This window comes from Ammodytes marinus (genome assembly GCF_949987685.1).
Source record: "Ammodytes marinus genome assembly, chromosome: 9".
NCBI classification, from domain to species: Eukaryota; Metazoa; Chordata; class Actinopteri; order Uranoscopiformes; family Ammodytidae; genus Ammodytes; species Ammodytes marinus.
The window spans coordinates 17892799-17920264 of record NC_137213.1 but is presented as its reverse complement, the minus strand read 5'-3'; the positions used below and the strand labels follow the sequence as shown (position 1 = coordinate 17920264).

General features: G+C 40.5%; 3 protein-coding genes across 3 annotated transcripts; 1 reads left to right on the top strand and 2 right to left on the bottom strand.

Annotated features, from left to right (window-relative positions):
* Positions 1-208: 208 nt before the first annotated feature.
* Positions 209-12932, bottom strand: rpap2 (RNA polymerase II associated protein 2; the record flags this gene model as incomplete). Its single annotated transcript, XM_080033688.1, has 12 exons — positions 209-668; positions 6256-6324; positions 8795-8875; positions 9190-9299; positions 10026-11097; positions 11261-11296; positions 11391-11479; positions 11588-11653; positions 11760-11858; positions 12354-12492; positions 12579-12624; positions 12881-12932. 12 exons carry the CDS (start codon positions 12930-12932, stop codon positions 524-526), a joined length of 2004 nt encoding a protein of 667 aa, XP_079889814.1. The 3' UTR covers positions 209-523.
* Positions 12933-13001: 69 nt separating this feature from the next.
* On the top strand, positions 13002-20426 carry glmna (glomulin, FKBP associated protein a). Its single transcript, XM_080033645.1, has 19 exons — positions 13002-13086; positions 13411-13493; positions 13950-14075; positions 14198-14311; positions 14670-14778; positions 14899-15178; positions 15304-15403; positions 15910-16091; positions 16240-16293; positions 16544-16574; positions 16838-16927; positions 17022-17063; positions 17166-17239; positions 17337-17421; positions 17517-17626; positions 18222-18285; positions 19375-19510; positions 19782-19849; positions 20029-20426. The coding sequence occupies exons 2-19, from the start codon at positions 13455-13457 to the stop codon at positions 20116-20118; spliced, it is 1794 nt and encodes a 597-aa protein (XP_079889771.1). The 5' UTR covers positions 13002-13086; positions 13411-13454; the 3' UTR covers positions 20119-20426.
* A 1132-nt stretch (positions 20427-21558) lies between these two features.
* Positions 21559-27377, bottom strand: cdc7 (cell division cycle 7 homolog). Its single transcript, XM_080034802.1, has 12 exons — positions 27220-27377; positions 26780-26870; positions 26185-26271; positions 25917-26052; positions 25370-25463; positions 25070-25212; positions 24537-24879; positions 24203-24310; positions 23724-23899; positions 23483-23565; positions 23151-23300; positions 21559-22641 (listed from the first exon to the last, which is right to left on the bottom strand). The coding sequence occupies exons 2-12, from the start codon at positions 26868-26870 to the stop codon at positions 22226-22228; spliced, it is 1827 nt and encodes a 608-aa protein (XP_079890928.1). The 5' UTR covers positions 27220-27377; the 3' UTR covers positions 21559-22225.
* Positions 27378-27466: the final 89 nt, after the last annotated feature.

The following is a 27466-nucleotide window of genomic DNA, read 5'->3' as shown; positions in this document are numbered from 1 at the left end:
TTAACATACTCATATAACAAATAACATTATGGCACCATAAACCTCCATGTGAAGGAAGACAGGAGAAATAGCTTCACTTTTATTACAGCAAGAGCTCCTTCAGCGCAGCAATAACAGAGTGTCCACTGTCCACATGGCATTTTTCACTGGGAACATCAGGGTGTGATTTATTTGGCCATGCAGAGGTTAAACATCCAGGGCACTAAAACGTCAAGGATCTGATTTGGCCATATTTCACCACAGATTGTGTACATACAGTAAACACTGCTACAGTAAAGGAACTTGTAGACCTTCACATAAACACTTACTATAAAGAGGAGAAGAGCTTTTCATTTCAAAATTATTACAACAAACTTTATTTGTGTAAAACAAACATAGTAGCCAAATCAATTTTTTCAGTCAGGGGTCCTGAGTGTACATTTATTCTTCATATTGTGTGTGTGTGTGTGTGTGTGTGTGTGTGTGTGTGTGTGTGTGTGTGTGTGTGTGTGTGTGTGCGTGTGTGTGTGTGTGTGTGTGTGTGTCAGTGTGCCTGGGTTTTCAACAGCTGGACTAATTTCAGAAGGTCCTGCTCCTGTAGACCGAGCTCCTCCATCAGTGTGTTCAAATAGTCCACTGATGTGGGCACCTCCAAGGCTTCTCGCACCACAGGAGAAACATCAGACAACCTTAAACACAAAATCACACTGTCACACACACACTTTGACCAGGATACTGTTGCTGTTACAGATCCATGTAACACCAAAACAAAAGATGAGCTTTTTAATGTAATTACATAACAATCAAGAATGTCCTTAGTTGTTTAAGCGACATGAGGTGTCACAGGCACTACTCAGCTAATGCATTGCATGCTAACCAGGGTTCATGATGTTCTAAAAGAAAAACAACTTTACTGACTCATTTCAAAATGTTTGTTGAGCAAAACACAGATCAGGTGTTTTAAAAATCCGTACATGAACTAGATTTGAGGGGGTTTCAGTTCACACTTCGTAAAACTATACAGCAGGCATTCTCCCTGCTTATAACTTGCATTATTCGGTGATATCTCAATCTCATGTTAAGCTGACAGAATCTACAATCTATATGTTTATATGTCCTATTTTTTTTCAAAGAGGAGGCAAAGATGCATGTTGAATAATTGCCTCCGATAACAGACAACGTTTTAAGAATGCCTCACTCACAACATTAAGGCTACAGTTTCACACACTCGCCATGTTTTTGAGGTGCGTGTGCTTCTTGTTGCACATGTAAAGTGTTAATGACTGTGGAGCTATAGTTCAAACTCATACATCAGTCCGGCAATAAACCCTATCTTCGTGAAGGTTATAATGTACAGGTTTTAGTGTTTCAGCTGTTGATTCACCTATAGCAGGGGTTCTCAAACTTTTGATAGCTGAGGGCCAATTTAGGAACCCAACATTGGACCGAGGGCCGCCGAAGGATAAAAAATAAATAAAAAATAAAATAATTTCAATGGCCAGCGTCTTTGCGTCTTTACAGTTTACATGTATTGGTCTGCATCCAATAATGTGTAATTAACATATTTTAATTGATAAATGAAGGGCCAAGTTTCATTTCAACATTGTGGGGGGGGGGGGGGGATTAAAAGCGGGGATCTGGGGATTGTCCCCCATAAAAATTTGAGGTTCTAACACTTCATTTTGTGCATTCTGGTTAATTTTTATGCAGTAATTTGTGTCTTCTGTATTTATTTATGGTGGACATGTTAAGGAAAAGACAACTAGCTACCATTGACGCAAATCTAATGGAATATAAATCTGTAAGCCACTGAGGCATTCTGTATAGAATTCAAATATTTATTCTACTTTATTGTTAAAAAACTTTCTGCACATTGAAAACGTATCACCTTTTGGAGTGTTAACTTTTATGACACTATACATTGGAAATAAACAGGGTGGGCTATCAGCAGTCAACTAGGCAGATAGTTCCATGGCTATCAGCAGCTAGCTAACGTTAGCTTAACGTGGTTTCTAACGTTAGTTAGAAACCAGATAATGTTAGCATCCATCCTTAGACACTTGACCTAATCTAATTCACCTTGAAGGTGAGAAAGTGCATCGTATTGGGCATAACAAGCTCACTATGTAACAACTTACATTGGGACCACTACACTGCCTGCTGCACTGCGGGAGGCTGACCAGCCGTCTGCAACGAGAGGCAGAGGCCAGCCGAACGTCGGCAAGTTTAAGATGGTACGGTCCACTGTAGGGGTGTTATTATTAATAATTGGGGAATTAATATAAACAATTAGGAGGGATATTTAAGTGTTTCGACCCCTGTACTGTTTTTACTGTTACGGGGGACGCATCCCCTCCGTGCGTTTCAATTAAAATTGAAACGCACGGAGAACCACTGATCAATAGGATTATTTTGGAGGCTGCAATCTGTTCAGCTGTTGAATTGAATTGAATTAAAGTGAGTAGTGCAACTTGGTCATATCTCCACATGTTCTTAGTCAAAACTGTTTGACTGAAAGTGAAGTCAGCTATTCTGGAGAGTGCTTGTTTTGAAAAATCACGTTTTGTCAAAATCAGTGAATATCTTCTAACAATCTGCTTCCTGTACATACTGTGTGTGAGATGAAAAGAATTCCGGTGTTAATACACAGTCTAAGCTCAGTAAAGGGTCATATTGCTCGATACAGTGGGCCCCTTTGTTTTAATACCCTTTGTTTCTATACTAGTTTACAGAGCCTAGGCTGTGTATTAATACCAGATTTTTCCCCCAAGCCCAAACACAGTACTGACGGGTAGCAGATTGTGAGGATATATTCACTGATTTGGACAAAAAGTGATTTTGACAACAAGCTTATTCTAGATATCACTGACTCCACCTTTAAATAATTCTCAATATCGGCACAGACCAACGTACAGACTCCTACGTAAAGAGTGTTTATCTCCAGGTTTAAAACCACCATGTGCGCAACCTTCTAGACGCTCATTGCCACCTCTTCCACCTCTTGTTCCCCTCCCTCCCCCCTCTACCTGTCCTGTCTACCTGTGTGGAGGTGCACTGCTGGTTAATCTCTAGTTCACCCCAGGGTCTAGTGTTGCAGGGGGGGCATCCATTATTCAGCTGGGCCCTGAACAATAGAGGCCAGACTAGCTCCACAGCTGCCACGCAGAAGACAGATAAGACAGCACGCCAAATTATTCATGATGGTGGAATAGAAGGATGGAGGACACTCTTGAAGTTAAAATGGGATCTAATCAAATCATAGAGTACCAAAGGGACTTGTAAGGAAGAGAATATATGTTTCCAAGTCAGCCAATTATCAAAGACGCAGAGAATGAAAGATAACAGTAGAGAAAGAAAATTGATAAAAGCAAATAAACGTTTGTTTTTTTCAAGTTTAACCAGAGTTATTTCCAACTTTTCAGAAATTCAATGAATTTGAAAAACTGCAAATTAATTTAAAGGTCCAATCCCCGTTTCTAACTTTTGCAGCATAGTAAACTTCATGCAGTACTGTTTAAGGGAAAAGTTTGTGGTCACATCCTCCCTGGCTTAAAGAGGTATACATGTGAGTCACCAACTGCACAACACTTATTGTATTGTTTCGTTATGTCCAAGAGCACTCACAATGTAAGTTATGATACTGATGCAAACTGACCTGAGGCCACCAAGATAGTCATAAATCAGAGTCAATAAGGCATCAGGTGGAAGTTTTCCCAGCCAGGCCAATATAAAATGCTAGTTTTGCTTGGATGTGTACGGAGGAACTATTGTGTGTGTCTGGGTGCATGTGTGTATTTTAATTGAAAGTGTAAAGGGCTGCCTGAGTTGTTTGCCCTCTGTCCTTCATCACGGATCTGGAGAGGGGCAATCAGGTGGAGATAAGGCCAAGAGGCGTCTGTGTGTACTTAGACGGGAGCAGCACGGAACTGTCCATGAACTGCCAGCAACACACACACACACACACACACACCATATGGCAAGGGCTAAAACTATGTCACACCTTATAGCGTCTTTTGTCAAATGCACCATGAAGCTGAAAGTTGAGTCACAGTTAGGCAAGTTTTACTTGTTTTCTTCTTTAAATGAAGATCAGAATAGTTGCATAAAATTATATGCAACTGCTGTGTTTCTTCGATTTAAGCAAAGTATCAATCTGTTAAAGCCACTACGAGTAACTTTGTCCCTTGGCGGCCCCTTTGGAAAAAAGCGGTAGTATTTTTACGACGCCCGCTGTCGCAAAGCTGTTTTCTAGCTCGTGCCAGGCGTGCGAGTGTCAACTGAGAAGGCCGCAATATAGTGCATGTCCGTGTGTTGAAAGTGTGAGGGCATGGACTCTTTTCGGCTCCGTGAGAGTGGTTAGTGACACTGCATCAACTAATGCCAGTCAGTGCCACACACACCTGATTGCAATGAGTTGATGCAGCTACTCTCACGGAGCTGAAAGATTACGTGTCCTCACAGAAAGCGAATGAACGAGAGACGGCAGTTAGTATGGATCATGATGAGGTAATGTGTTTATGTTGTTGTAAATAATGACTATTTCAGATGAATAATGGTAATCTGATGATGGTGAAGCAAAGCAAACGTTGTGTTAGTACCAACCGCTCATTAATTGAGGAGTAAACACTGCAGTCTAGTTCGCTCCCATGAAATTGTATACACGTTGCTTGGCAACGCCCTCGTCCCGCCCGTAGCCTATATCACTCTCCCTTTTAGCTTTTCTTCATTGAATTCTCTTTTTTTTCTTTGATAGTTCAGCCCTGTTATCAGTCATTATGACGACAAATAACTGTCTCAAACAAGGCTCCCGCTCTCCTTCCCTCACCTGGAGGGATAGGCTTCTCAAATCGCGTTGCTGCGCCACACTGAAATCTGCGACCAATACGGATATGTGACCATAGAGCCTGCATGAGCGAACCGAAAATCGGACTGGGTGTGCGACCAGACCAAAGTCAGTAATAAAAACTATATAAAAACTTCTTTCTTTGCACTGATGGTCTCGTTTGCTGTTAAAGGTAATTTATGATTATCTGAGGAAACATGAAGCTAGGACCCGACCGATTTATCGGCTGGCCGATAAATGAAAGAAAGATTATATCGGCCGATTTTCGCATATTTCGGAATTATCGGCATCGGCCGGTTTTTTGCCGATTTTTTTTTAATTTTATTTTCAAGCAATCATGGGTGAAATGTATTGCTGCCCTGGAGGTAGCCTAAATGAATAGCATTAATGCTATAGCCTATTTACAGCAGCAGCAGGTGTGTTGTAATACATTGGATTAATTTACACTTGACAGTTCCCCCTGCGACCAATAGCAGAGGCATTGGTCATCGCTTGACTGTTAATAATAATAATAATTTATAGAATTTATATGGTGCTTTTTTGGAGGTCATTCGAAGACACTTTACATCATAGAGAATCATACATGTAGAAAAAGAAAACAAAATACAGGAAAAATTTAAATAAGGTTTGAATTGGAGTCAGGTGTCATTATGCTTCCTTAAAGAGGTCGGGTTTGAGTTGACTTTTGAATTAGTTTATTGAATCTTTGAGATGTTTGGGGGGAGGGACTTCCAGGGGGTTGGGTGCAGTAAGATAAAATGCATAATGTCTGAATTTAGACATATTTGTTACACTTTATTTAATGTGTATTGCAACAAAGAAAAAGTTCCTGTACATATTTTCAACAGTAAAAGGTATATATATATATATTTAAGGATTCAAAAAAGTAAATTGTTTCAATATATATTTGGGGGATTTTGATTTTTTTTTTAATCGGCCGATTTAATCGTAATTGTAATTTTTCTCTGAAAATAATCGGCATCGGCACTCCAAAATCAATATCGGTCGGGCCCTACATGAGGCTGTTTAAAAGATATTTAAATGTTACTCGTAGCTGCTTTAATGCTACAGAAAAGTATAGCATAACACTAAAATAATTTTTAATCAACATCAACATGAATATTTATTTAGAGGTTTGGCTGTGGTTTATTTCAGCCTTACGGACATTGCTTCACTCTAGTTTACTTAATAAATTCTAAGCTATAGTTGTTAAATACAAACTTTATTCACATTCTCACACACAAACAGTTGCACACACTCGGGCGGTGAGGAAAATTGGTTTTCAGTTTACTGACAGGGTGTATTTCTAGGAAAACAATGGTCCTCAATTTCTTTATTATATTATTCATATTTTTCTCCCTCCCTTACTCTTCTCCCCTTGTGCGTCCCCTCACTGCTAAAGTAACACATTCACACACATGATATAGACTTACAGATGGAGAAGCACAATGGCTATGAGGGTCCACTTTGGAGTTTTGTGGATGATGTTGGTGTTGCTGAACCTGTGGCATTAAGAAAAAACAAAGTTAGCAACGGGTCAGTTTTAAATGAAAGGTTTATGTCATCTACGGGTGTTTGTTTATGTTTAAAATCTAACCATCGAGCATGTGTGAACATACACGTAACTCTAAGTGGGAGCAACCTTTTCAAGGCAGGTGTGAAAAATCACCTGATTCTCCCGATAAGAAACTGGGAAAATAAAACGTACACAAGGCCGGACCAACCATCACAAACTGCTTGCAATAGTGCAGTAATGTATGTGTTGGTGACAGCGCTGTGTATATTCTTTGATTTGAGCCTCTTGTCGGCGGGGCCTCTGACGGCAGAAAGAGAATTCCTGGAAGCAAGCCTCTGGAAGTGTTACTCACTGCACAGTGATTTAATAGCACGCCTGTTGAAAACATCCGAACCCGCCAATGGGAACATAGATCATATGTATAGCAGGAAATGCTCAATCTGGGACAAGTTTGATTTTTTTTTGTTTGTTCAATAAGCCGCTCTAGTAACTACTACTGGCCTGGGCAGGTAAATATATAAATGTTTTGTATTTGTTACATACTCGAAATGTAACAAATGCCACATTAAAATAAAATGTTGTTCGGATTGAAGCGCACACAATAACAAAAGCCACACTGTCATGGTTTACTGGGTCACTTGAATAGAAGAGGGCCATCGTTAATGTTATTATAAGCAACACCTGTGCATTACCCATGAGGCGATCACATGAAATTCCATCATAGCTCCATTCATCTTTCACCTGAGCTGAGGTCATAACCAGCAGGAAATGGGTCAATCAATTCTATCTATCTATCTATCTATCTATCTACAGTGCCTTGCAAAAGTATTCATGCCCCTTGAAATGTTTGACATTTAGTCACGTTATAACCACACGGCTACATTTATTTTATTGGGATTTTATGTGATAGACCAGCACACAGTGGCGCATAATTGTGAAGTGGAGTGAAAACGAAACGTGGTTTTAAATTTTTATTTTTTCCCTGGTCGTGACGAGGATCTGGTCCCCCCTCCGGTAACATCTGAGAATGGACCATCAACGCGGAAGATGTTGCAGTGGTTAAGGACGCCACCTGGAGACGTGGGATGTAATCCCGGCGCTGGAAACCTTAGTTTTCCCTGGTGGAGACGAGACGGTGTGGATCCTCTGGCAGCATCTGAAGTCTTCCTGCATCCACACTATTCGCACTTTACTTTATTATTACCATGTAATCACCTGGTCAATGATCAAATTCCTTAGTGATTTTCTCTACTTATGACATCTATTGCAGTATGTCCGTCCTGGGAGAGGGATCCCTTACTTTGTCGACTCTCCCTGAGATTTCTTAAATTTTTTTTTAATCCCGGTAAAGGGTTTTTACTGGGAGTGTTTTCTCAGCCGAGCTAAGGGTGTACGGGCAGGGTGTCATATTGTATCATATTGTATGAAATGTAAAGCCCACTGAGACAAATGTATTTGTGATTTTGGGCTATACAAATAAAACTGATTTGGTTCTACAACGTATTGACTCAGGGGGGCTGAATACTTATGCACGCCACGCTTTTCAGTTTTTTATTTCTAAAAAATAAATAAGACCATATTTCATCTTCATTCCACTTCACAATGATGCACCACTTTGTGTTGGTCTATCACATGAAATCCCAGTAAAATAAATGTACGTGTGTGGTTTTAACGTGACAAAATGTGGAAAATTACAGGGGTATGAATACTTTTGCAAGGCACTGTATCTATCTGGCAAAGCATGTCATGGAGACACTGGAAAGTAGTACATTCCAGGTCAATTTCATATTCAGTGAATACATGTGTAATGACTAGTCAGAAATGCATGTGTAATAAATATGGTGAAAAATAAGCCTCTTTAACAGCTGTGCTTAACTGCTATGACAAATCAACATGTCTGCTGTGAAAAGGGTCTATAGACAAATGGAAAAGTCCTGTTGTTGTCATGTTTTACAGGTTTCTGTAGGGGGCATCAGAGTTCTTCATCATCAATCTTCCTACAATGTTGTGGAATTTAAACAAAATCGAATTTATTGAGTACAGTACTCTAATTTACTTTAAAATATTAATAAAATCTCTAAATGCATGTTTGTGTGACTACTAGCAGAATGTTAAGAGAAGATTTATGAACAGATGTGTTATTTTTCTCTGGCTCTGTATCTGCAGCTCTTGAATATGACAGGATGTTCCTACTAACAGCAAATATAGCTATTGGCCCTGTACTGCATCTTTGAATGTGTTGATGCGAGTCATCATGCTCCATCAATACTGTGTTTTTTGCCCTTGTCTCTAGACGTTCAAAATTACAGTTGAAAAGCAAATTTTTGAGAGACATTTTAGGCCTGGTCTGTCATGATGAGACAAAAAAAAAAAGATAGACAGTGTGTTTGTGTTTTGTCCTCATACAAGCAAACCTGCAGAGAGGGGTGTGTCCTCGTATGTGCTACTACACTGACCTGAATGTCTTGACCAGGTTGTTGAGGTCAGTGGAGATGTCGCTCATGGTGAGACACAGAGGGCCGACAATGTTCCTAAAACTGCACGACGCGAGGGACAGAGAGAAACAAACACAACACAACTGTATCACTATTACTGTTGATACATTTGTTCAAGCTTAACGGGGAGCTGGAAGGTTTCCAACAGACACAATAACCACTCATTCATAGCATGTTAATTTAAGATTATCTATATGTTGATAAACTGTGACCAGTTTGAAACGATTATATCTGGATTGGCATATGTGGTAAAGGTATTTAGGGAAACAACTATGTAAGTATCTAAAAAAAAAATACACGTCTAACACGTACAAAGGTATTCAGTTCATGCAAATAGCACACACACACAGACACACCATCTGGTGAGCTTCTCCACAGCGATTCGTTTCTGAATGAGGTGCTGAGCATTAGAGTCAACGAGTGGCAGATGTGGGACCTTGGTGTTCTGGTCCTGGACGGTCTGCCGCTGGGTCAAGAAACAAGATGTAGGAGAGCACACGTCAGTACAACGGTTCCAGACAAATTTGATTACACTTTTTATGTTTAATATAGGGTCTCAATGTGGCATTGACACTTAGGGCAGTTTCACACCTGATAGCGGCTTTTAATTAGGTTCTTTGGTTCGCACCAGATGTAAGAATGATACAATGGTTCATTACTCAACAGTTTCAGTTCTTTTCACACCTATAGTTCCTCTGGTCCAAAGCGAACCAAAATGCACGGCATAAGTTATGTTCGTTCACTCATTGGTCAGATGTGTCTGGGGTGGAAGCAATAACGTAGTTCCTGAATTGTTTTACAATTGGTCAGTTACCATGCGGGAAAACTACAGAAAGAAACTACATAAAGTACATTGTCTTCCTCATCCCATAACGGAAAGCGTCGCTCGCTACGGGAGCTCATTCATCTAAAGAAATACTGAGTATTTCCTGCAAAAATCCAGTCCGATCGCGGCCTCACCATAAATCGACACCCCCCACCATAGCTATCGAGACTACCTCTTCAACACTCTCTACTTACGACACACCTGTTTAGTCTGCTTTTGGTGCCAACCGAGTGGGATTGCTGTTCTCACCAGCGCAAACGAACGTAGCAAAACTCCACTAAATTTCAGTCAAACTAAACAAGGCAGATGTGAAAGCGCCCTTAAACCAATGAATTCATTCACAACCCTTCCTCCTCCCCCCTTCACCTCATCAATCCTGGTCCCCCTGTAGAACTCCCTGACTCTGAGCTGCTGCTGCTGGGTCTCCTTCTTCAGCGTAGCGTAGTCTGGGGCAACGGCAGGCGGTCTGTTCTCCACCCCGGCACCAACCCCTTCTCCACCCACATCTGTCTCTTCATCCTCAAGGTCATCTTCATCCAGTTCTTCCTCTTCCTCTTCTTTTTCTTCTCTGACATCAGCAGAAGGAGAGCAGAGGGAAAGGTCGACGCCGTACAGGAACTTGAGGGTCTCATCGGTGCTCCAGTCCCTTAGCGTGCTCCTCAGACACTCCAGGAGATTCGTCCGTATAGAATCAGGTTCGGCTGCAGTGGTGGTGTGGTTCTTGAGCAGCTCTTTAAGCCCTGCCGCCCCTCTCTTGCTCATACCCACTTGGGTAATGTTGAGGCCCGTCGGCTGGCTTGTCGGTGCCGTGCTGCTGCTGTCCTGATTTGTGCCGATCGTAGATGAAGAAGGGGGTTGTTCACTTTGTGTTGTGTTTGAGTGTTTACATGGAGGAGATAGAGGTAGGTCTGTGTGTTCTGACTGTGTGACAGCTGCTGAGCCAACAGGCAGTGGAGCGGGTGGAGTGACTGTCTCAGATAAACTGCATGAATTCAGCTTAGCGGCAGCCTCTTCCACACTGGGTTTATCAGGAGAGCTTGTCTCCTCTAGAACCTTCTCCTTCAACTGATTGGGCTTTTCAGAGTCAGTTCCAGTCTCTTTTTTACATGAAAGTGACTCATGCCTAATCACATCTTCTCTCATTTCTCCCTCTCTCCTCTGTTTCTCTCTCCTCTCGGTTGTCCCTCGTTCACCTTTCTCGTCTTCGTCTGTACGTTTGGGCAAGTCGCCCCAGTGCACCCTGGGCCCGTGTCGAGGGGGAACCGTGCTCGAAACGAAGTCCTGCTCCTGTTCCTGTTCTAAGTCGCTGCCATCGCTGTGGCTTAGATTCTGCTGTGGAGCGCTACGAGGGTCTTCTGGTGGATCAGCCTGTGGGTTCTCGATGTCCTCCTCTTGGAGACGCTTCGCCGTCAGCAACACCTCCTCACCAGAACTCCCGCTGGACAAAAGTGGGTTACAAAGAAACGGTCTAATTATTATAAACCCTATCAAACATTTAGAAAATCTAAAAACGGCAAGGTGTAAAAGAGAGAGATATATGTTGTTAATGAGTTTAAAGTGTTCCCTTTATATGTCTTAAAAACACTTAAGCTAATACATACCCAACACCTTTCTTCACCAATTTAATTTCTGATGGACTGTCAATGTGAAAGAAAGTAAGCACAATCTTAATATGTAGAAAAGTATGTTTATAGATGTGATTTATAACAAAGAAGGGAACAGCACACATACCTTTCGCCTTTCCTGAGCCAAAGAGGCGTAGTCGAGATTTGTAGTTCATAGTCTTTGGAGGCTTTGTAGCAGAAGTTACTACAAAAACACTGATCACAAGAAACAAAAACTTTTTTTTATGACGACTGTTTCTTCAGAAATTAATGAACATTAATGATGTTAATGATAAAAAAATATATGTTTTTTGTAGCACTGACCTTGCGCTCTGTGATGTCGTACACCTTATTAGTCTTTGTAGAGATTTTATATTTTTGAGTCGGGATCTGTAAAATGATCAATAGCAGGGAGTCTTGTTAACAGTTCAGGAGCATGTAACAGGAGATATTTATTTGTTGCTTAGGACAGTAAAGAATGATGTAAGGGTCTCACCTTGCCCAGTTTATTTGTACATATGGGATAACCACACAGTTTAGCGATGAATCTCTCCTCTATAGCATCTTTGTAATTAGCAGGAGTGATGAACCGTGCCTGTGGAAAAAGGACGTTGAAAACATGAACCAAGTCAGTTCAACATAAAACCTGAACCTCTATAGGAAAAACAAAATTCATTCTTAAAATAAGATTCTCAACTTAATTATTTCCGTTGAATTCGAATGAATGGTAAATTAAAACATAGCAAATGTAATGATTATTTGCTTCTTCCAGCATAATGTTAACAATACTCAGAAACAAATATGACTTCAGTGAGTCTCAAAAAGAAAATGTTAGAGTTAGTATCTTAATGGGATCAGGTAGTGAAACAAAAGTATTTGGCCAAGGGTCTGACAGGATGAAATACACATGACCTACATCAAGACAGGGGATAAGTGGGTTGCTAGTCAGACTGTAACCTACTAACATGCCACATCTAGCAGACGTCATGACTATATGTTAAAGACAACATTTCGTGTTAAGCAGTGAGCTGGGGACTTTGTTGGTCAGCTGCTGCTGCTGCAAAAAAAAAGTGCTCTCAGTGATACATACACAGTCAGCCAGAAAGTCCTCGGCCACTGAATCCTCCAAGAGACGCTCCACCACGTTCAGGGCTCTTCTCTCAAGGTCCAACTTCTCCCTCAGCTTCTCCCTCACAACCTCTCTCCTGACACGAGACACACAATGAAAACTTTTTTAGAAGAGAAAAATGTCAAATGCATCAGAGAAGTGTGTCATGAAAACTGCAGTGACATTTATTTATAGGAAAATTCGCACCGTCTCGCTTCTTGTTGGGCGGCTAGAGCTTCGAGGCGTTTTCCACCTGCCACACAAAGAACAACACGGTTAAAATGCAAAGAGCTAATTGTGAAAAGTTTCCCAATGAAGATTTAACCTATCTGGGCTATGGAAACCTGCGAAACCATGCAGTCAATGGAACCATTTACGCCTGAAGTTACCTGTGTGTAACATTACACGTGTAATATTAATATACGTGTGTTATGAGGTCTATCCGGTTGTAAACATGTTCATAAAGCGTCATATCAAGATAAGAGAACCAATTCTTCATGGAAACTAACCTTTTTTAGAGGTTTTGGCGCTAGTCGGTCTCGGTCTTTGCTCGGTCTCCATGTTGTTTTCTGTTTTCAACTTCCTCAACTTTGACCCGCGTGACGTCTTTCGTTCTACGGCGAGTGCAAGCGGACAATAACAGGCCACTGACAGCCTCTAACCGGGTAGCATGGTTACAATTCCCCAGGCTGTGTGGGACATGTAGTTAGCCGAGGTGGGTATCTACCTTATACTTGTCTTGTTTTATCACCTTCACACTCGGCTACAACGTTTAGCGTTAGTGACGGTGTTTGATTAGCCTGGGCAGCGCGAGAGCACATGTTTATTTTCAGTGTAGCGGCTAATAAGCTAATTCAGACCCACATAGTTAGCATTGATTGGGCTTTCCTGTATTTACAGCACACTGTCTTGTTGTCAATGCCCTCACATCACAGGCTTTAGCTTCATCCTCAGCTTTAATATAACCTATCTGCACATACATTTGGACGATAAAATTACTTTGATTATGTTGACATGAAACGTCCCTGTTTGTTTTTAGAGGACCACTGTGTTGAAGAAAAACCCCGCCTGAAGACAGCAGGGATGGCTCTGGAGCAGCTCAGTGATGTGGTCCAGAGATGTGTGAGTATAGACCACCACACCCAGTCCTTCATCACAAAGTATCTTTACCTTCAAAACACAGGTTGTTCATCTCAATCATTAATTTAGTTAAAGTAATCTGAATGCATTTATGAAGTCAAGTGAGCACATCTTTGCTAGATTGATGCAGCTTGGTTTTAGTTGCACTTTTGACACCGCCCTCATGCTGCTTCATCAGTTTAGAAATAAAACATTTCAGTCATAAGTCAAAGAGACATTTCTTAAAGACCACTGTGTTGCAACTATCAATGCAATAACATATTCAGTTTGCTTGTCTGTCTCCAACCAATAGCCCAAAACAACACAATCACTGCGACAAATTTGTTTTAGTCGATTCATTGTCTAATTTATTAATTTAAATGTCTCAACAATAATTTTCCGCACTAATGTGTATATCACCTCTCTATTGATCACTTTTTTCTTCTCTATTTCACACAGCAAGCCCTCCCCGATGACTGCTACACCACCGAGGATCACGATGTCTTCACCATTGCTGGGCGGACCTGCATCGAGGAGGGACACAGCGCCCAGGTCCTCAGCATTGTCCTGGATGACAAGAATCAGGTAAATTATAGACCATAGATAGATTCAGCAAGCAAAGCTATTCATGTGTGTTCACACATGATAGTATATGAGGTTGCACATTGTACTGCATAACATCCCCTCCATTTCCTTTTTTTCTGCAGGACCTAGTGAGAAGCATGGGTTGGAATCTGCTGCCTCCCCTGATTCAGATCCTGCTGAAGAAAGAACACAAGAACCTTTCTCAGTGCCTGGCCATTTTCAATCACCTGCTTCAGGTCTGTTCGTCTGCATGCAAAATCACAGGATTGGATATGAGAAAGCATTCATTATAATTTAAAACGATCCACTCACAGATCTAGCAGACGATTAATACCTCATCCCTGTGTACGGATTACATTTGTTTTGTCTAAGGCGAGACACTGCAGGTGAAAAGGGTACATGATTTTTTAACTTATGGCAAGTTGATTACTTATATTAAAACGATGACTTTTAGTGTTACAATTTTTTCAGAAATGTTTGAATAAATATGCAAATTTGAAAAATGGAAAATCTAGATGTTGGATAAAACCAGAGTTAGAATAATTTTTTCCTTTCTACAACATTACCCCTAAAAGTCATCTTCGGTATTTCCAGACTTGCAGACCCAAAGAGCTGCTGATTGGCCTGCTGGAGCAGCTGGAGCAGGATGACCCTGACACCATAGCAGAGAGCCTCCATCTGCTGTTGAACCCTCTACAGAAAGGTAAAGGACATTTTTCTTTAGACATGTTGTGCTCCCCATATACTTATAATCAACACATCCACTCAAATGGAGCCACTTCCATCGTTCCACCTTCTCCGTCTCCCCCATCCCCCCTCTCAGTGCTGCTGTGCCTGGGCAGTCGAAAGGCGTCCTCCCTGGGCATGACCCTGTCCTCTGTGCTGGACCAGGTATCCAAACTGCCTCTACCTCACACCAAGGAGCAGGAGGAGGACGACGTCTTCTCGCTCTGTCGCTGCTGCACCGATCTGATGGACTTTGTCAGACCGTTTGTCGTTGAGGCCCGGCAAAACGCCATCAACACTAAGGAGAGCACATACAAGATGGCGGGTGATAAGGATGAGGTCAAAGAGGACGAGCTGCGGACGGAGCTGCTGAAGTTGTGAGTGGAAAAAATGAAATTGAAATGTTTCACAGCAAAGACTTGCATTTAGAAGTGTTAACATGCTAAAGGAGAGGTATGAAGCACCTGTCATAATGCTGAGATTGTGTCTACCTGTTGTGCAGCTGTATGAAGACTCTTAGTCACCCTCTGCTGGAGGTTCAACTCAAGGACCCCGACACCCTGGCTGTGTCTCCCCTCAGGAATTTTGCCACAGAGATTTTGGTACGAGCAAATCAATTTACCATAATATCCTGGAAACGACTTTTCTAAACTTTTAACTTCACTATTCATATCAACTATTTGAATTGGTTTTGTTCACCTATAATGCCACATACTGTATGTCATACTGTGTTGCGGTTTGGTAAAGTGTATGTAAAACAAATATAGACCCTACAATTAAACTCCAGAAAAGAGCTATTAGAATTATAAATTAAGCTATTCTTTTATTAACAGAAACCTACTAATCCATTATTTATAGGATCCTGCGTGTGAATATTTTTAAATTTAGTGTATTTAAAAACATTGGAAGCCATTTCTGCGTAGAGTGAGATCCAATGTAAAATACAGATGTGTTCTGGGAGTTAGAAATAGTGAAAGGTCCTAGTAATTAATTTAAATTGTTAAGCTCTCTGTTGAGTGAAAAAAAGACTGAAATGTAACAGAATTAAAGTTTAGAAGTTAGAGTGAATTATGATTGATGATGAGTCTGTTTGTGTGTTTTTGAGCAGAACAACCTCAGAGCTATCGGAGAGTCTCTCCCCAGCCTCGCGTACCCTTCTCTGGTGAAGAGGAAAGAGGTTTCAGGCTTCCTGGAGGAGGAGGTGCGTTATCCTAAAGAGTCCCTGGCCAGCCTGGCTCACCTGGTGTTTGTCCATCACCTGGCCGCAGACACATTCCCCAGTGTTTTCAGGTAAGACGAGAACAAAAGTATCTATGGTGTCTATCTATCTATATCTGTGTGGGTTTCTTCATACGTGGCTAGAAGGTGGCACTGGCAGATGATCTGTTACTGTTTGAACACATTGCTAATCCTCCTGATTCTCTGTGTGTGTTTACAGTCCTGTGTTCGGCCTGCGGTGTAATATGGAGCACGTTTGCCTCCTCCTGTCCAGGTGAATACACATTAAATGGATTATACTTATATGTCTGTTCTGTGGCAACATTGGTTATTGGCTTTAACAAAATAACACTTTTTTTTTAATGTGGCCACTAACTCCCACACACCATATGACCACAAATATAAATAAGTGCCATACTAATTCAATATAGACTTGGATCTGCCTGTTAATGTTTGTTGTGTGCTGTGTGTCCGGTGTCCGCTGAATGCCTCATACGTATTTCTGAATTATATTTTATTGACAGAACTGAGGAGTCCAGGATTCAGAAAGGACTGGTGAGTCAAACTAAAGCATTAAGATAAATATAAGTGTTTTTCCTATTTATTTACCAACATTCTGGAGACTTTTACTGCGGTTTTCCAGACATTTCTCAGGTGATACAGTCCCATAAGGAGAACATTTCCTCCGACCTACATGATTTTCCTGTCTAGTAAAACGTTTCTCTCATAGACATACAGCAGCTCGTAAAACTTGTTTTTCAACCGAGGGGGCCTCCGAACTAGTTAAATGCCACATCTACGTGTTTACTGTCACACAGGAGCTGTATGAGAAGAGCCTGGTGCGGGTGGAGGATGGAAGTCTGCCTGTAGATCTGCTGGAGATCAAAACCTTTCTCACGGTTCCTCAGGTGGACACAATTATATTCACACAAGCCCCTGTGATTCTCAAGGTGTGATGCATTTTGTGTCACACAGTCATTGATTTTCAACGTTTGTTTTCAGAACTTGGTGAAGGTCATGACCATGTGTCCAAGGCATGATTTGGTAAGTCCTCACATAGATAGTAGATCATTTTCAACATCATTCTCTTGATGAAATTTTCTTGAAAATAAAATAATTCCAAATTTGCTTCATTTGCTTCAACAGAGAACCAGAGGTCTGAAGGTGTTCCAGCTGAGCATCGATAAGTTTGACACCGAAGCAAAGTACAATTATTTCCAGTGAGTTCCTTCTTTTTTCCTCATCAGAAATGTACCGTATCGTTCTGTCCCACCCTACGGCATATTACGGTAACTTCAATTGTTTGTCTCATTTCAGGTACATGCTGAAAACGAGTAGTCACTCAGGAGTCGAAGGCTACGTCATTAAAAATATTAAGAATCAGGTCGACGCTGCCCTCCAGGTGAGAAGGCATTGCAAACATCATGGTGACTGTCATCCCTGTCGCTTATCCTTTTCTTAAAGCAACAGTTTGTCTTTTGTGTTTCCTTTCCTCAGCCAGGGAACAGCAACACCTGGTTTCATGGAGTTCACTTGCTGCCTTTGCTGCGTAAAGTTCTCAGTTTGCCAGACGGCCCAGAGACAGACCTCCTGCAGTACCTGGACAGGTCCGCACACACACGAACACACCCATATACATAACACCCAGTCACACCCACTGTCTATCGGTTTGGATCAGAGGTATCCCAACATGCACTGGGTGAGGGGCAGAATACATGAACATTAAAGAAAGATTTCACAGCCTCCTAGAGCAACATATTGAGATAATGTGAACTGATTAATTCAACACTAAAGTAGGTTTCAGGAGATAAATAAAGCTGAAATGTTCAGAAGATGGTCCAGTCACTATAAAACATTGCCGTAAACGCTAGCAAAGGACTCAATGACGTGTCTTATTTTGAGGTAAAAAAAACCCTTATAAATGGATAAAAGATTTTAGCCTAGAACTTGATAGAAAAACATTATAGCATTGAAGCATTGGCTGTTGATTACCATGCATGTCCATGCAATTCTTTAAATAAACTTAAAATGGAAAAACACATTTTCCCAATTGTAAAGTGGATAAAGTATTTACATTTTTAAATAGTTGGAAGTAGTTTAATAATATAATATCAAGCCATATAAAAGAGGATGAGGAAGAAGTGAAACATAAAACACAAACAAACGCTGTGTTTGACGGATTGAACTGTTGTTTTCCCACAGAATTATGGAGTCTCTGAATCTGCTGCGTTACCTCGTCATCAGAGACAAAGTGACAGAGAACCAGGTGAGTTTTCCAAGTAGAACGTTGATCCCATCCAGGAAATATGAGGGCACCATTCCTCACTTAAGCACAAATTCAGGGAAGTGGAGAGATGATTTGATTGATTTTTCGGCTATTAAATTACCTGCCATTATCACAAGCAGTCAGAAGAGTACCCACTAAATTTTCAGTGCTGGGTTGATCTAGAACAGGGGTGTCCAAACTACGGCCCGCGGGCCAACTGCGGCCCGCTTTTTATTGGCCTGCGGTCGATTTTAAAAATATAATGCAATATGGCCCTTTTGAAAAAAAAATAAAAAATAATAATTTTTTTTTTTTTTTTGCATTTCTTAGTTAACCCACTAGTGCAGGGGTGTCAAAACTGATAGATTGGCCCTTGGCACATTTTAGAAATATAATGTAATATGGCCCTTTTAATTTTTAAATAATCTAAATGCACTCATTATATTACAGAGAAATATGTCCCATAAAAGAAAAAGAGCACCAAGGCCATCCCAGAGGACCCTGCATAATATTTAAATTTAAATTAATATTATTATGGAAAATCCATGTGTCCTTCTCCAATAGCTTCTAATTCATCTGACACAGTGTTTACATTTTTTTTCATACAAAATTATTCAGCTTTAGCCTCTTAATTTCCCTCTCAAAGTGCACCAGATTCATGCATTTCACTTTAAAAACTTAAAAAAATCTCCCGGGGGGGGGGGGGGGCATACCCCATACCCCATACCCCCGGACCCCCCTTGGAGGGGCGGGATCTCGGCTGGCTACTATTTTCACCAAGCTGGACATTAGACGTAAAAGCAGAAAACACTGGGTGTATTAATGGCATTTAACAAGAGGGGGGATGTATCTTTTTAATGTGCAAGTAAAGTGTTGCCGTGAAGAAGGATTACAATTTACGAAGGCACTATGAAACTAAACATCAGAGCAGCTACATGTCCTGATAAATGTGTTATTTTTGCAAAGTGGCCCAGCCCTTCGTAGATTTTTCTGTATGTGGCCCTCAGTGAAAAAAGTTTGGACACCCCTGATCTAGAAGATTGTAACAAGCCTCATTTTTAATACTGTCCTTGTGTTTTGAACTGGCAGACAGGGATCTGGGCGGAGCTGTATAAAATAGAAGACACGTTCCTGAAGCCGCTACGTGTCGGCGTGAACATGTCGAGAGCGCACTACGAGAGAGAGCTGCACGACACGGTGGCGAGCAAAAGGAGCAAGGCCAAGGGTAAGAGGAACTCGCTTATGTCTATTTCAACACTGTAATAACTGAGCTAGTATTTAAGCGAAGCCTGTATGTCAAAAGGTTTGAGAAATTTGGACATAAACAATATGCTGAAGTTTAAAAAAAAATATGAAAGCAGCACATTTTGTAGCAATCTGATTTGTTTTTCATACTTTTGTATATTTCTTGTGATGAATAAAATAACCTTATGATTATGATAGTCCTGTTTCACAAGTACAATTGTGTCCTAACTGCATGAATGTGTATTTTCCAGAGTCTATGCTTTCTGTGTCCGTGGGTGACGAGAAACTGCCTAACATGTCATCAGAGTCACATATCCAGGTACTGACTGTTTCATGTTCATATGATTATCAAATAGCACTCGATTGAGCATTTGTTTAATTTAATTTTTTAATTCAACTTTTATTTATTCTCGAGAGACCAATTGAGGGGTGACCCTCATTTACAATGACGTCGAGTTTTAATGCTGACACTGATTGAATTTGACTGTGTCATTTCAGGGCCTGCACTCAGCGCTGCACACGTTTGACATGATTGAGAGCGTGTTGGTGCGAATCGAGGAACTCACCGAGGTGAAGGAGAATCTTTGAGTCAGGGATCCTCACTGTTTGAGGGCCGAGCAAAAAAACAAGCCTCAAGCCTTCGACCGTTTTAACTGTTGATGTATCTTGTTTGAAAAAGTAACCCTTTGTTTCAAACTGAAAACAAACCATACACGATAGTGTTTTTTGTCTTTTCTTTCATTCGTATTTCAAAAAAAATTTCAGCAGGTCTGCTTGGTATTTACACTTAAGTGTTAACTTTAAAATGTTGCTTACAGTGTCTATAAAGTCTTTAAAAAATGACTTGTAATAAATAAATGTTTTACACAGCAGTTAAATAAGGGGATGTACTGTCTATTTTATGAAGTGTGATTTTTTTTTCTATGGTGAAAAGAAAGTTGTGCTTTGTTCAATTCTAGATATGGCATATGTAATGGGCCTCCTAACTTTAAAAACAAGTAACTGTTTAAAAAAAGAGTAATGAAAATGTCATGAGTTCGAGTAGTTTCATTATGGGTAATTTTATTAATTTTTTAAATCTAGTTTTACTATCAGTACTTCAGTACTATTGAAATGAATGTTTGTTTATTTACCAACCAAACCCACACACACGTTACCTATAAAGCATGACATTTGAGATTAATTTCAAAAAAGGTGTTTACATTTACATATCCATTGTTTTAAAATCAAATTCACATTTGATTTAATTTTCACTTGTTTAATTGAAATGTGTATTAATGTAATACCTTTTAACCCATTGATGACTATGGCAATCTAGGATGCATGTCCTTAATGCCTGAGGGTTTTCTGAAAAAATAGTACGAATTGTCAAGTCTACCAAAACCTTAATATCTAAGCCTGTGTAGCACATAGAAACATGAAATAAAATACATTTAAAAGTTAAGGTTCACATGTTTTATTTAAACATGCTCCCTTAGCGCTTACAAACCAACAAATATTTCTAAAAATCGTCAAAATTAGATGAATTAGAAAATTATTAAATATTGTTAATAAATAGATGCAATGTGTTGTGTGATTTTCATCAGTAGTCTATAGTAGACCTTGATTCTGCGCACCAAACACCACTAACTGTTCTGTCGCCGACATAGCTGGCGTATTTTTTTTTTTTTTTTTTTTTTTTAATTATTATTATTATTTTTTTTGATTGACATGATTTTCGGCAAACCACACAACTTTTGGGTGGTCACGTGGTCTTAAAAAAATCAACAAAACCCACCTCATGTGTATTTGAACCAATGACAGTGCATTCAATGCTGGGAATGCCATGAAAATTACATAAAGTAATAATGCTGCACGATGCAGCATCAGGCAGGAGAGCCAATGTGGCATCGCGCAGCAGCCGTCATCAATGGGTTAATAATATGAATGTGAATGATTATGCTGTATGTTTAGTATTTTACATACTGTAAATGACAACTGCTTCTTTATTCCCTTTATTAGAAATCCAGAATGATAAATTAACACAGCTGAAACAGACACTCATAAAAAAAAACATGGAAATGTATATTCAAAATGAAAACCCCATTTGTACTGTAGCAGTAGTCACCTAATACAGCTGTAATAAACTGTTACCGCAATGGTGACAGTAGTAAACAGAATATTCCCTCTTTACATGACCCAATTTAGATTAACAAGAATATTGGTTTTCTTGTGTGATAAACAATGTTTTTTATGGAACCAGAAAGGACAAACTGCTTGCACCTTTTTTAAATAGTGGTAAGACTGTCCAACCATTGACACATCCCGTTGTTTCACAATATGCCTTAACTCAACTATTGCCTGTCTTTCTCAGCCAACACTCCATATTTAAGAGCCCTTAAGAACTCCCATTCTTTAAGTACAACGAAAAATAACCCATTTTATATCTGAACTGCAGGCCTTAAGTCAAGCCTGCCTTAATAACAACAATAAATAAAATCTATGAAGAATTAAACAGGAGTCGGCGGAGAGGAAATTGAAAGATAACTTTTATCCCCAAATAGAAATGTACCATATCTCCTTTCTCTTGTTTAGGTAGTTTCTCCACTTAAGACTGCTGGGTTATCACTTGCTAGGTAAATATAAAGTCTAACACCCTTTTGTCTTTTGCAGTGTCCTGTTTATCATACCTGAGCCTCCCAGTCAGTCTGCGGCTTTACAGGTCTTTGAACAGCGGGTGCTGCAGGCCCTGAGCAGCTGTGATCCTGGTAGCAGGATTCAGGTCCAGCAGCCGGTCCAGTAGGTCGTAAGCCTCATCAGGGACTCTGTTCCAGCCCCGCTCATCTTCCTCCACCTTGCAGTCTCGCTCTGAGCTCGGTATAGTGAGGCGAGGGCTCTCCGTGCTCCCTGAATGTCCCTGGTTCTTTGGTTGAGTTTGTGAAGTCCCTCCAGTGGGACGATGTGTGGGCGTATCGTCTTTGATCTTGTGACGACGGTTAGCGATGGAGTCTTTGTTGGCTTCAGGTAGCGGAGTGACTTCATCGTTTGGCGAGGGCCTCTGTCCTCTGAGCGTGTCACACAGCGTCCTGAGGTCCTGGCGAGGCAGCTCCTTGCTGCACACCACTGCCTTACCTTGATAAAGGCAAACCCAAAAACAAGTTCATTATCTACACTACACCTACGTCGCAGTGTGGCTGAATTCAGTACTCCTACATTGTTACAGTGACTGTTCATGGTGAAAATCTCTGTTGCTGAATAAAAGGTGGAGTCAGCAATTCTGGACAATGCTTGTTGTCAAAATTACTTATTGTAAAACACAATCCACTCCTATGTGTGTGCACGGAAAAGAAAATCAAGTGATAAACATAGCCTAGGCTCTGTAAATTGACATGTTGCTTAAGCCCTATGGTGGGCCCCCTTTGTTAACATACCCTTAGTTTACATACAAGTTTACCGAGCCAAGGGTGTGTATTAACACCAGATGTTTTTTCAGCGCACAAAGAGTACGGACAGGTAGCAGATTGTGAGGAGATAGTCACTGATTTTGACAACAAGCGTTACCCAGAATAGCTAAATCCACCTTTAATCCAATAACATAGGCAGAGGGATCAGATTGTGGAGTGATAAATATGAATACATACCAAATGCCTTGGCAGCCTGGATGGTCTCTCTGGAGCCTCGTATGGTCATGATCTGAGTGAGGGCGATCAGGTCATCGCTGGCTTTGAAGAACGGGTAACGACCACTGAGCAGTGACAGCAGGATCACACCCGCTGACCACATGTCTATGGCTGCAGTACAGGAAGGTAAAATGTGGGAGTTTGAAACAGTACCAACATGGGTGACAATAAAGAGATATAGGCCAATTCAGTTTAAAGTTAAACGGTAAGCTTGTGCCAGTCTGGGCACATCCTTCCAATATATTTGTATGGTTATCAATCATGTATAAAAATTATAAATTTGAGACACCAACCTGTTCCTTGGTTGGGGCACTTAATAAGAACTTCTGGTGCTCTGAAGCCTGGTGTTCCAGCCCTGGGAGCCACTTGCTGCTTCCTTTATTCATAAAAACATCATGAAATGGACATTTTGAATTAACAAGGTTAGCATTTACAATGAGGATTTTTTTGTACATATTGATAAAATTGTCCTTTAATTTTTGGTTAAGAGAGTAGTTATATTCTTTGCCCTCTTCTCTCTCTTTATTCTGTTACCTGGACATGCAGATGTTGCAGACACGGTCAGTCAGGTAGCAGTTACAGGTGAAGCTCTGTGGTACGGCCCTCTGAGGTTTCTGACTGCTGCTCTGGGCTCTGACAGGCAGCTGTACACGGCTGGCTGAAGTGAACCTTCGAGTGGCCGGTGCATCCGTTTTGCCGGGCTTTGCCAGCTTTATAAAAAAAGATTTTTATGAACAGATTAAGACAGTGTCTACACTGAGACAAGACCACATGCAATACCCTTTAAAAGTCTCTCTTTAAATCAAATGACAATGGCTTTCTGGGAGAAAATGATTTGGTTACAGTTATTGAGAAATCAATACTAGGCTGATATACAAAATAGATATCTATAACATGAAAGACAGGTAAATAACCTTTACAAATGATTAATTACTGCCTTGTTGACTTGTTCCAATACCCGATGTTGAGTGAAACCTCTTATTCTTCCAAAGCTTAACTTTCCACATGCTTACCTCTGTCTTAAGGGCAAATTGTTTGGTGGTGGATGGAGCTTGAGGGCAGCTGTTCAGGTTCCTCTCTCCAAACACAGGCCGGGACACTTTACGTAGTGCTGTCAAATCCTAGAGAAAACAAACATTGATGGTTGATTTGAAAAAACTACTCGTTAGTGCAGATAGCAGAAGACAGACACAGATATTTAACCAATCCAGACAAGAAAAAATCTCAACTCAACTTCACCTTTGTGAATGACCCACTAAACCTTAGATACTTTAAATTTACATTTCAACCTTCACCAGACAAAGAATAGACTGAAACACCAGTAAAATATTGAGCCAGTGCAGACACCTTTGTGTGCTTTGTACGAGAAGTAGCGGTGGTGACGGTGGTGGTGATAGACCGTGCTTTTTTAACCAGTGCTTTCCGAGAGGCTGAGGAGGGTGTGGTGGTGGAGGAAGAGGAAGAGGAGGAAGGTGGCAGGGTGGGGGCCTGTCGTGGGGGCACAGGTTGTGAGGTGGAGGCTGTGGTGGTTTTGGATAGGGGTTTAGGTGGTGCTTTGCTCCGCTGCGTGGTGTCTTGTTTCCCTGTGGACCCACCACCTTTTTGCGATGGCCTCTGCCACACCACCTTCAGCAGCTCAATCTGGGTGTCTGCAGTGCCCTGGGCCAGGCCGAAGTCCACCAGCGCATACCTACACACAGGGAAAAAATAATGAAGACATAGGTGGAAAGTGGAAAAACTGTCACCCAAACTATACAGGTAGGTGAGAATTTCCCCATTAACAAATAAAAAGCCAGATGAGATTTTTTAAATCACCAAATCGGCCACACTTAACAAAACAATCCAAGGAAATTATTAAAAGGAGCGTTGTGATTACTCACATTTTGCTATTCCTGTTGTAGAGGAAATTGTTTGGTTTGATGTCTCTGTGAATGATGCCAAACTGGTGGATGTGTCTCAGGGCCTTCAGCAGGTGATAGATATACAGACGGACCTCTTCAAAGCTCAACAAGCCAATGATGTCCTGATGAATACATTTTGATTGTGTCACTTAAAATTACATTTCAGTGGATATAGGAACGAGTCACTAAATGATTGAAGTTTTGGTTTTTACAAATTACGTCCATACAAAAATCAGTATGCCACAGAAAAGCAGAAACTTTGACAGAAACTGTACATACCACAATAGCTTTATGCTCCAAATAGGGCATGGCAATCACTACATGGTCCTCCTTCCTGAAGCAGTACGTCACCCCCATCACGTTATTTCTGCCTCTGCAAAATAGGAGGAAAAGAAAAACAAACTAAACAAAATATGACGCAATGAGACGACAGAACTCAGAGTCTTGCATGACTTTTTCAGTCACTTATAAGAATCAACAAAAACACTGATCAAACATGAATCTTTTTTCATATTATATCTAGACGAGTGTCTTTCCAAATTAGCCATCACTAAATTGAGGTGCGTAGGTTTAGCTGAATCATATAACGTAAGACAAATGAGGAACCCACACAATAATTTGCCACAGTCTAAAAAACAACCTTAAAAAGGGAAAGAGATTAAAAAGCTTTGATGAAAAGGAATTCTTCATTCAATTTAAGAATATGACTGTCAGCATTATAACACACACACATATACATTATAAGTGACATCTTACAGTGTAGAGGCACAGTGAATCACCCTGTTTATTGCTTTACAAATACATGTAATAGCAGTATTGGACTCACCCAGCAACGGTGAGACACTGAAGCTCTGCAGCAATGCGCGTAGGATGGCTGGTGGGGATGAGGTGCTTCAGAGCAAACATCTCTCTCCTCCCATCCCGCATCTGAGCCTCACCCAGATAAACTGAGCTGAACGTACCTGACGTACAGATACACGAGTCATGATCAAGTCACCTCTTTCAGCGCCAAAAAGCTGATTGAGTGGGTGACCACTGTATAAATCATAAACAAGTGTTTCCCCTTAAGCACACAGATAACACAAAGCAAGTACCTTCTCCTATTTTGTCTATGATGCGGAAAACTTTGGCCAGCTGAGGAACTGCTTTGTAGAGGACCTCAATGTCTAGCTCTACATCTCCTGAAAAAAAAAAAAAAAGGTATGATGTCAAAGAGTGTTGTGGAAACTGAAATATCAGTTTGTCTAGTTCAGATGAGAGTTAGCAATTGATACAATGTTCAAGTTAATAGTTAGATTGTTTAATGTTTGCAAGCAGAGTCATCAACAAAATTCCCCCAAATTATAATATTAATTTCCATCACTAGTCACAAAACACTTTTTAAAACAGATACCATATTTTCTCACTCAAGTTTGTTAAAATAAAATATGTTGCAAGTTGTAGTGTAAGGAAATGAGGTGAATGTTAAGGCTTAACAAGCCTGCCAATGTAAGGCAATAACTAATTTATTCGAGAAATATACACCTGATAAAAAACAGAATTCATAAATTGAAAAATACTTACAAACAATAAATATATTAGATAAGGACAGATATTACTTCTTCAACTTAACCGTACCCATGAACTATAATATGCTTATAAATAAGTGTCTATAATAAAATGTTTGTTCTAAGTTATAACTAATCATACTCGGGACTTTGCTTCTCCTGTGACCTCTGTCTGGTTTAATTACACATCCTTCGGTGCTGACGCCTTCAAAGCAGACAGGAGACAGCTCCATCTAAAAGGAGACAGCATTTAATAAAGAAACTTAAAGAGCAAATATTAATTATACTAAGTAAAACATTTACATTATAAACGTTACTTACCATATAGTTGGTCGCTGTCATTTTAAATTATTTCAGATATATTACGTTGAACAGTGTATGGAGAGCCATATTCAATTGATAAAGCGGCCCGGTTATTGTCAACCCGTCTGATAAACAGGTAAAGAAATGTGTGTAGTATGTCTGTAACCTCTTTTATATACAGTCTCTAACCTAACACACAACTAGCATGGTATTGTTAGCTACAGTCTGTCCTGCTAGCTAACAACAGCTGTTTGTTCAGTAAAACAAAGAGAAACTCACCGCTTTAGTTGGTCGCAAAGAGTAATAGTTGATTAAATTAACATTTAATAAAAACTTCACGGTGTCCTGAGGAACAGTTCCATTGAAAGAAAACGTACAAATCTAAATCTCACAGTATAAGGCTGAATAAAACCACTTCTTCAGACTTTCAAGATGAATCTTTTCCGCCAACAAACTCCGCGCTAAAAGTGACGTATGGACATATCGCGTTACATCAGAGTAAACCACGCGATACTTGATGATCTCC

Bases quoted from the DNA above. Each gene is read 5' to 3' on its own strand.
- glmna (XM_080033645.1), top strand. From the start codon at position 13,455: ATGGCTCTGGAGCAGCTCAGTGATGTGGTCCAGAGATGT. The intron at 16,294-16,543 runs GTGAATACACAT...TTTTATTGACAG, and splicing joins GTTTGCCTCCTCCTGTCCAG to AACTGAGGAGTCCAGGATTC. The intron at 18,286-19,374 runs GTGAGTTTTCCA...TTGAACTGGCAG, and splicing joins ACAAAGTGACAGAGAACCAG to ACAGGGATCTGGGCGGAGCT.
- cdc7 (XM_080034802.1), bottom strand. From the start codon at position 26,870: ATGGAGCTGTCTCCTGTCTGCTTTGAAGGCGTCAGCACCGAAGGATGT. The intron at 25,213-25,369 runs GTATGTACAGTT...TGTATTCATCAG, and splicing joins TGGAGCATAAAGCTATTGTG to GACATCATTGGCTTGTTGAG. The intron at 23,301-23,482 runs GTTGGTGTCTCA...CCTGTACTGCAG, and splicing joins GTGCCCCAACCAAGGAACAG to CCATAGACATGTGGTCAGCG.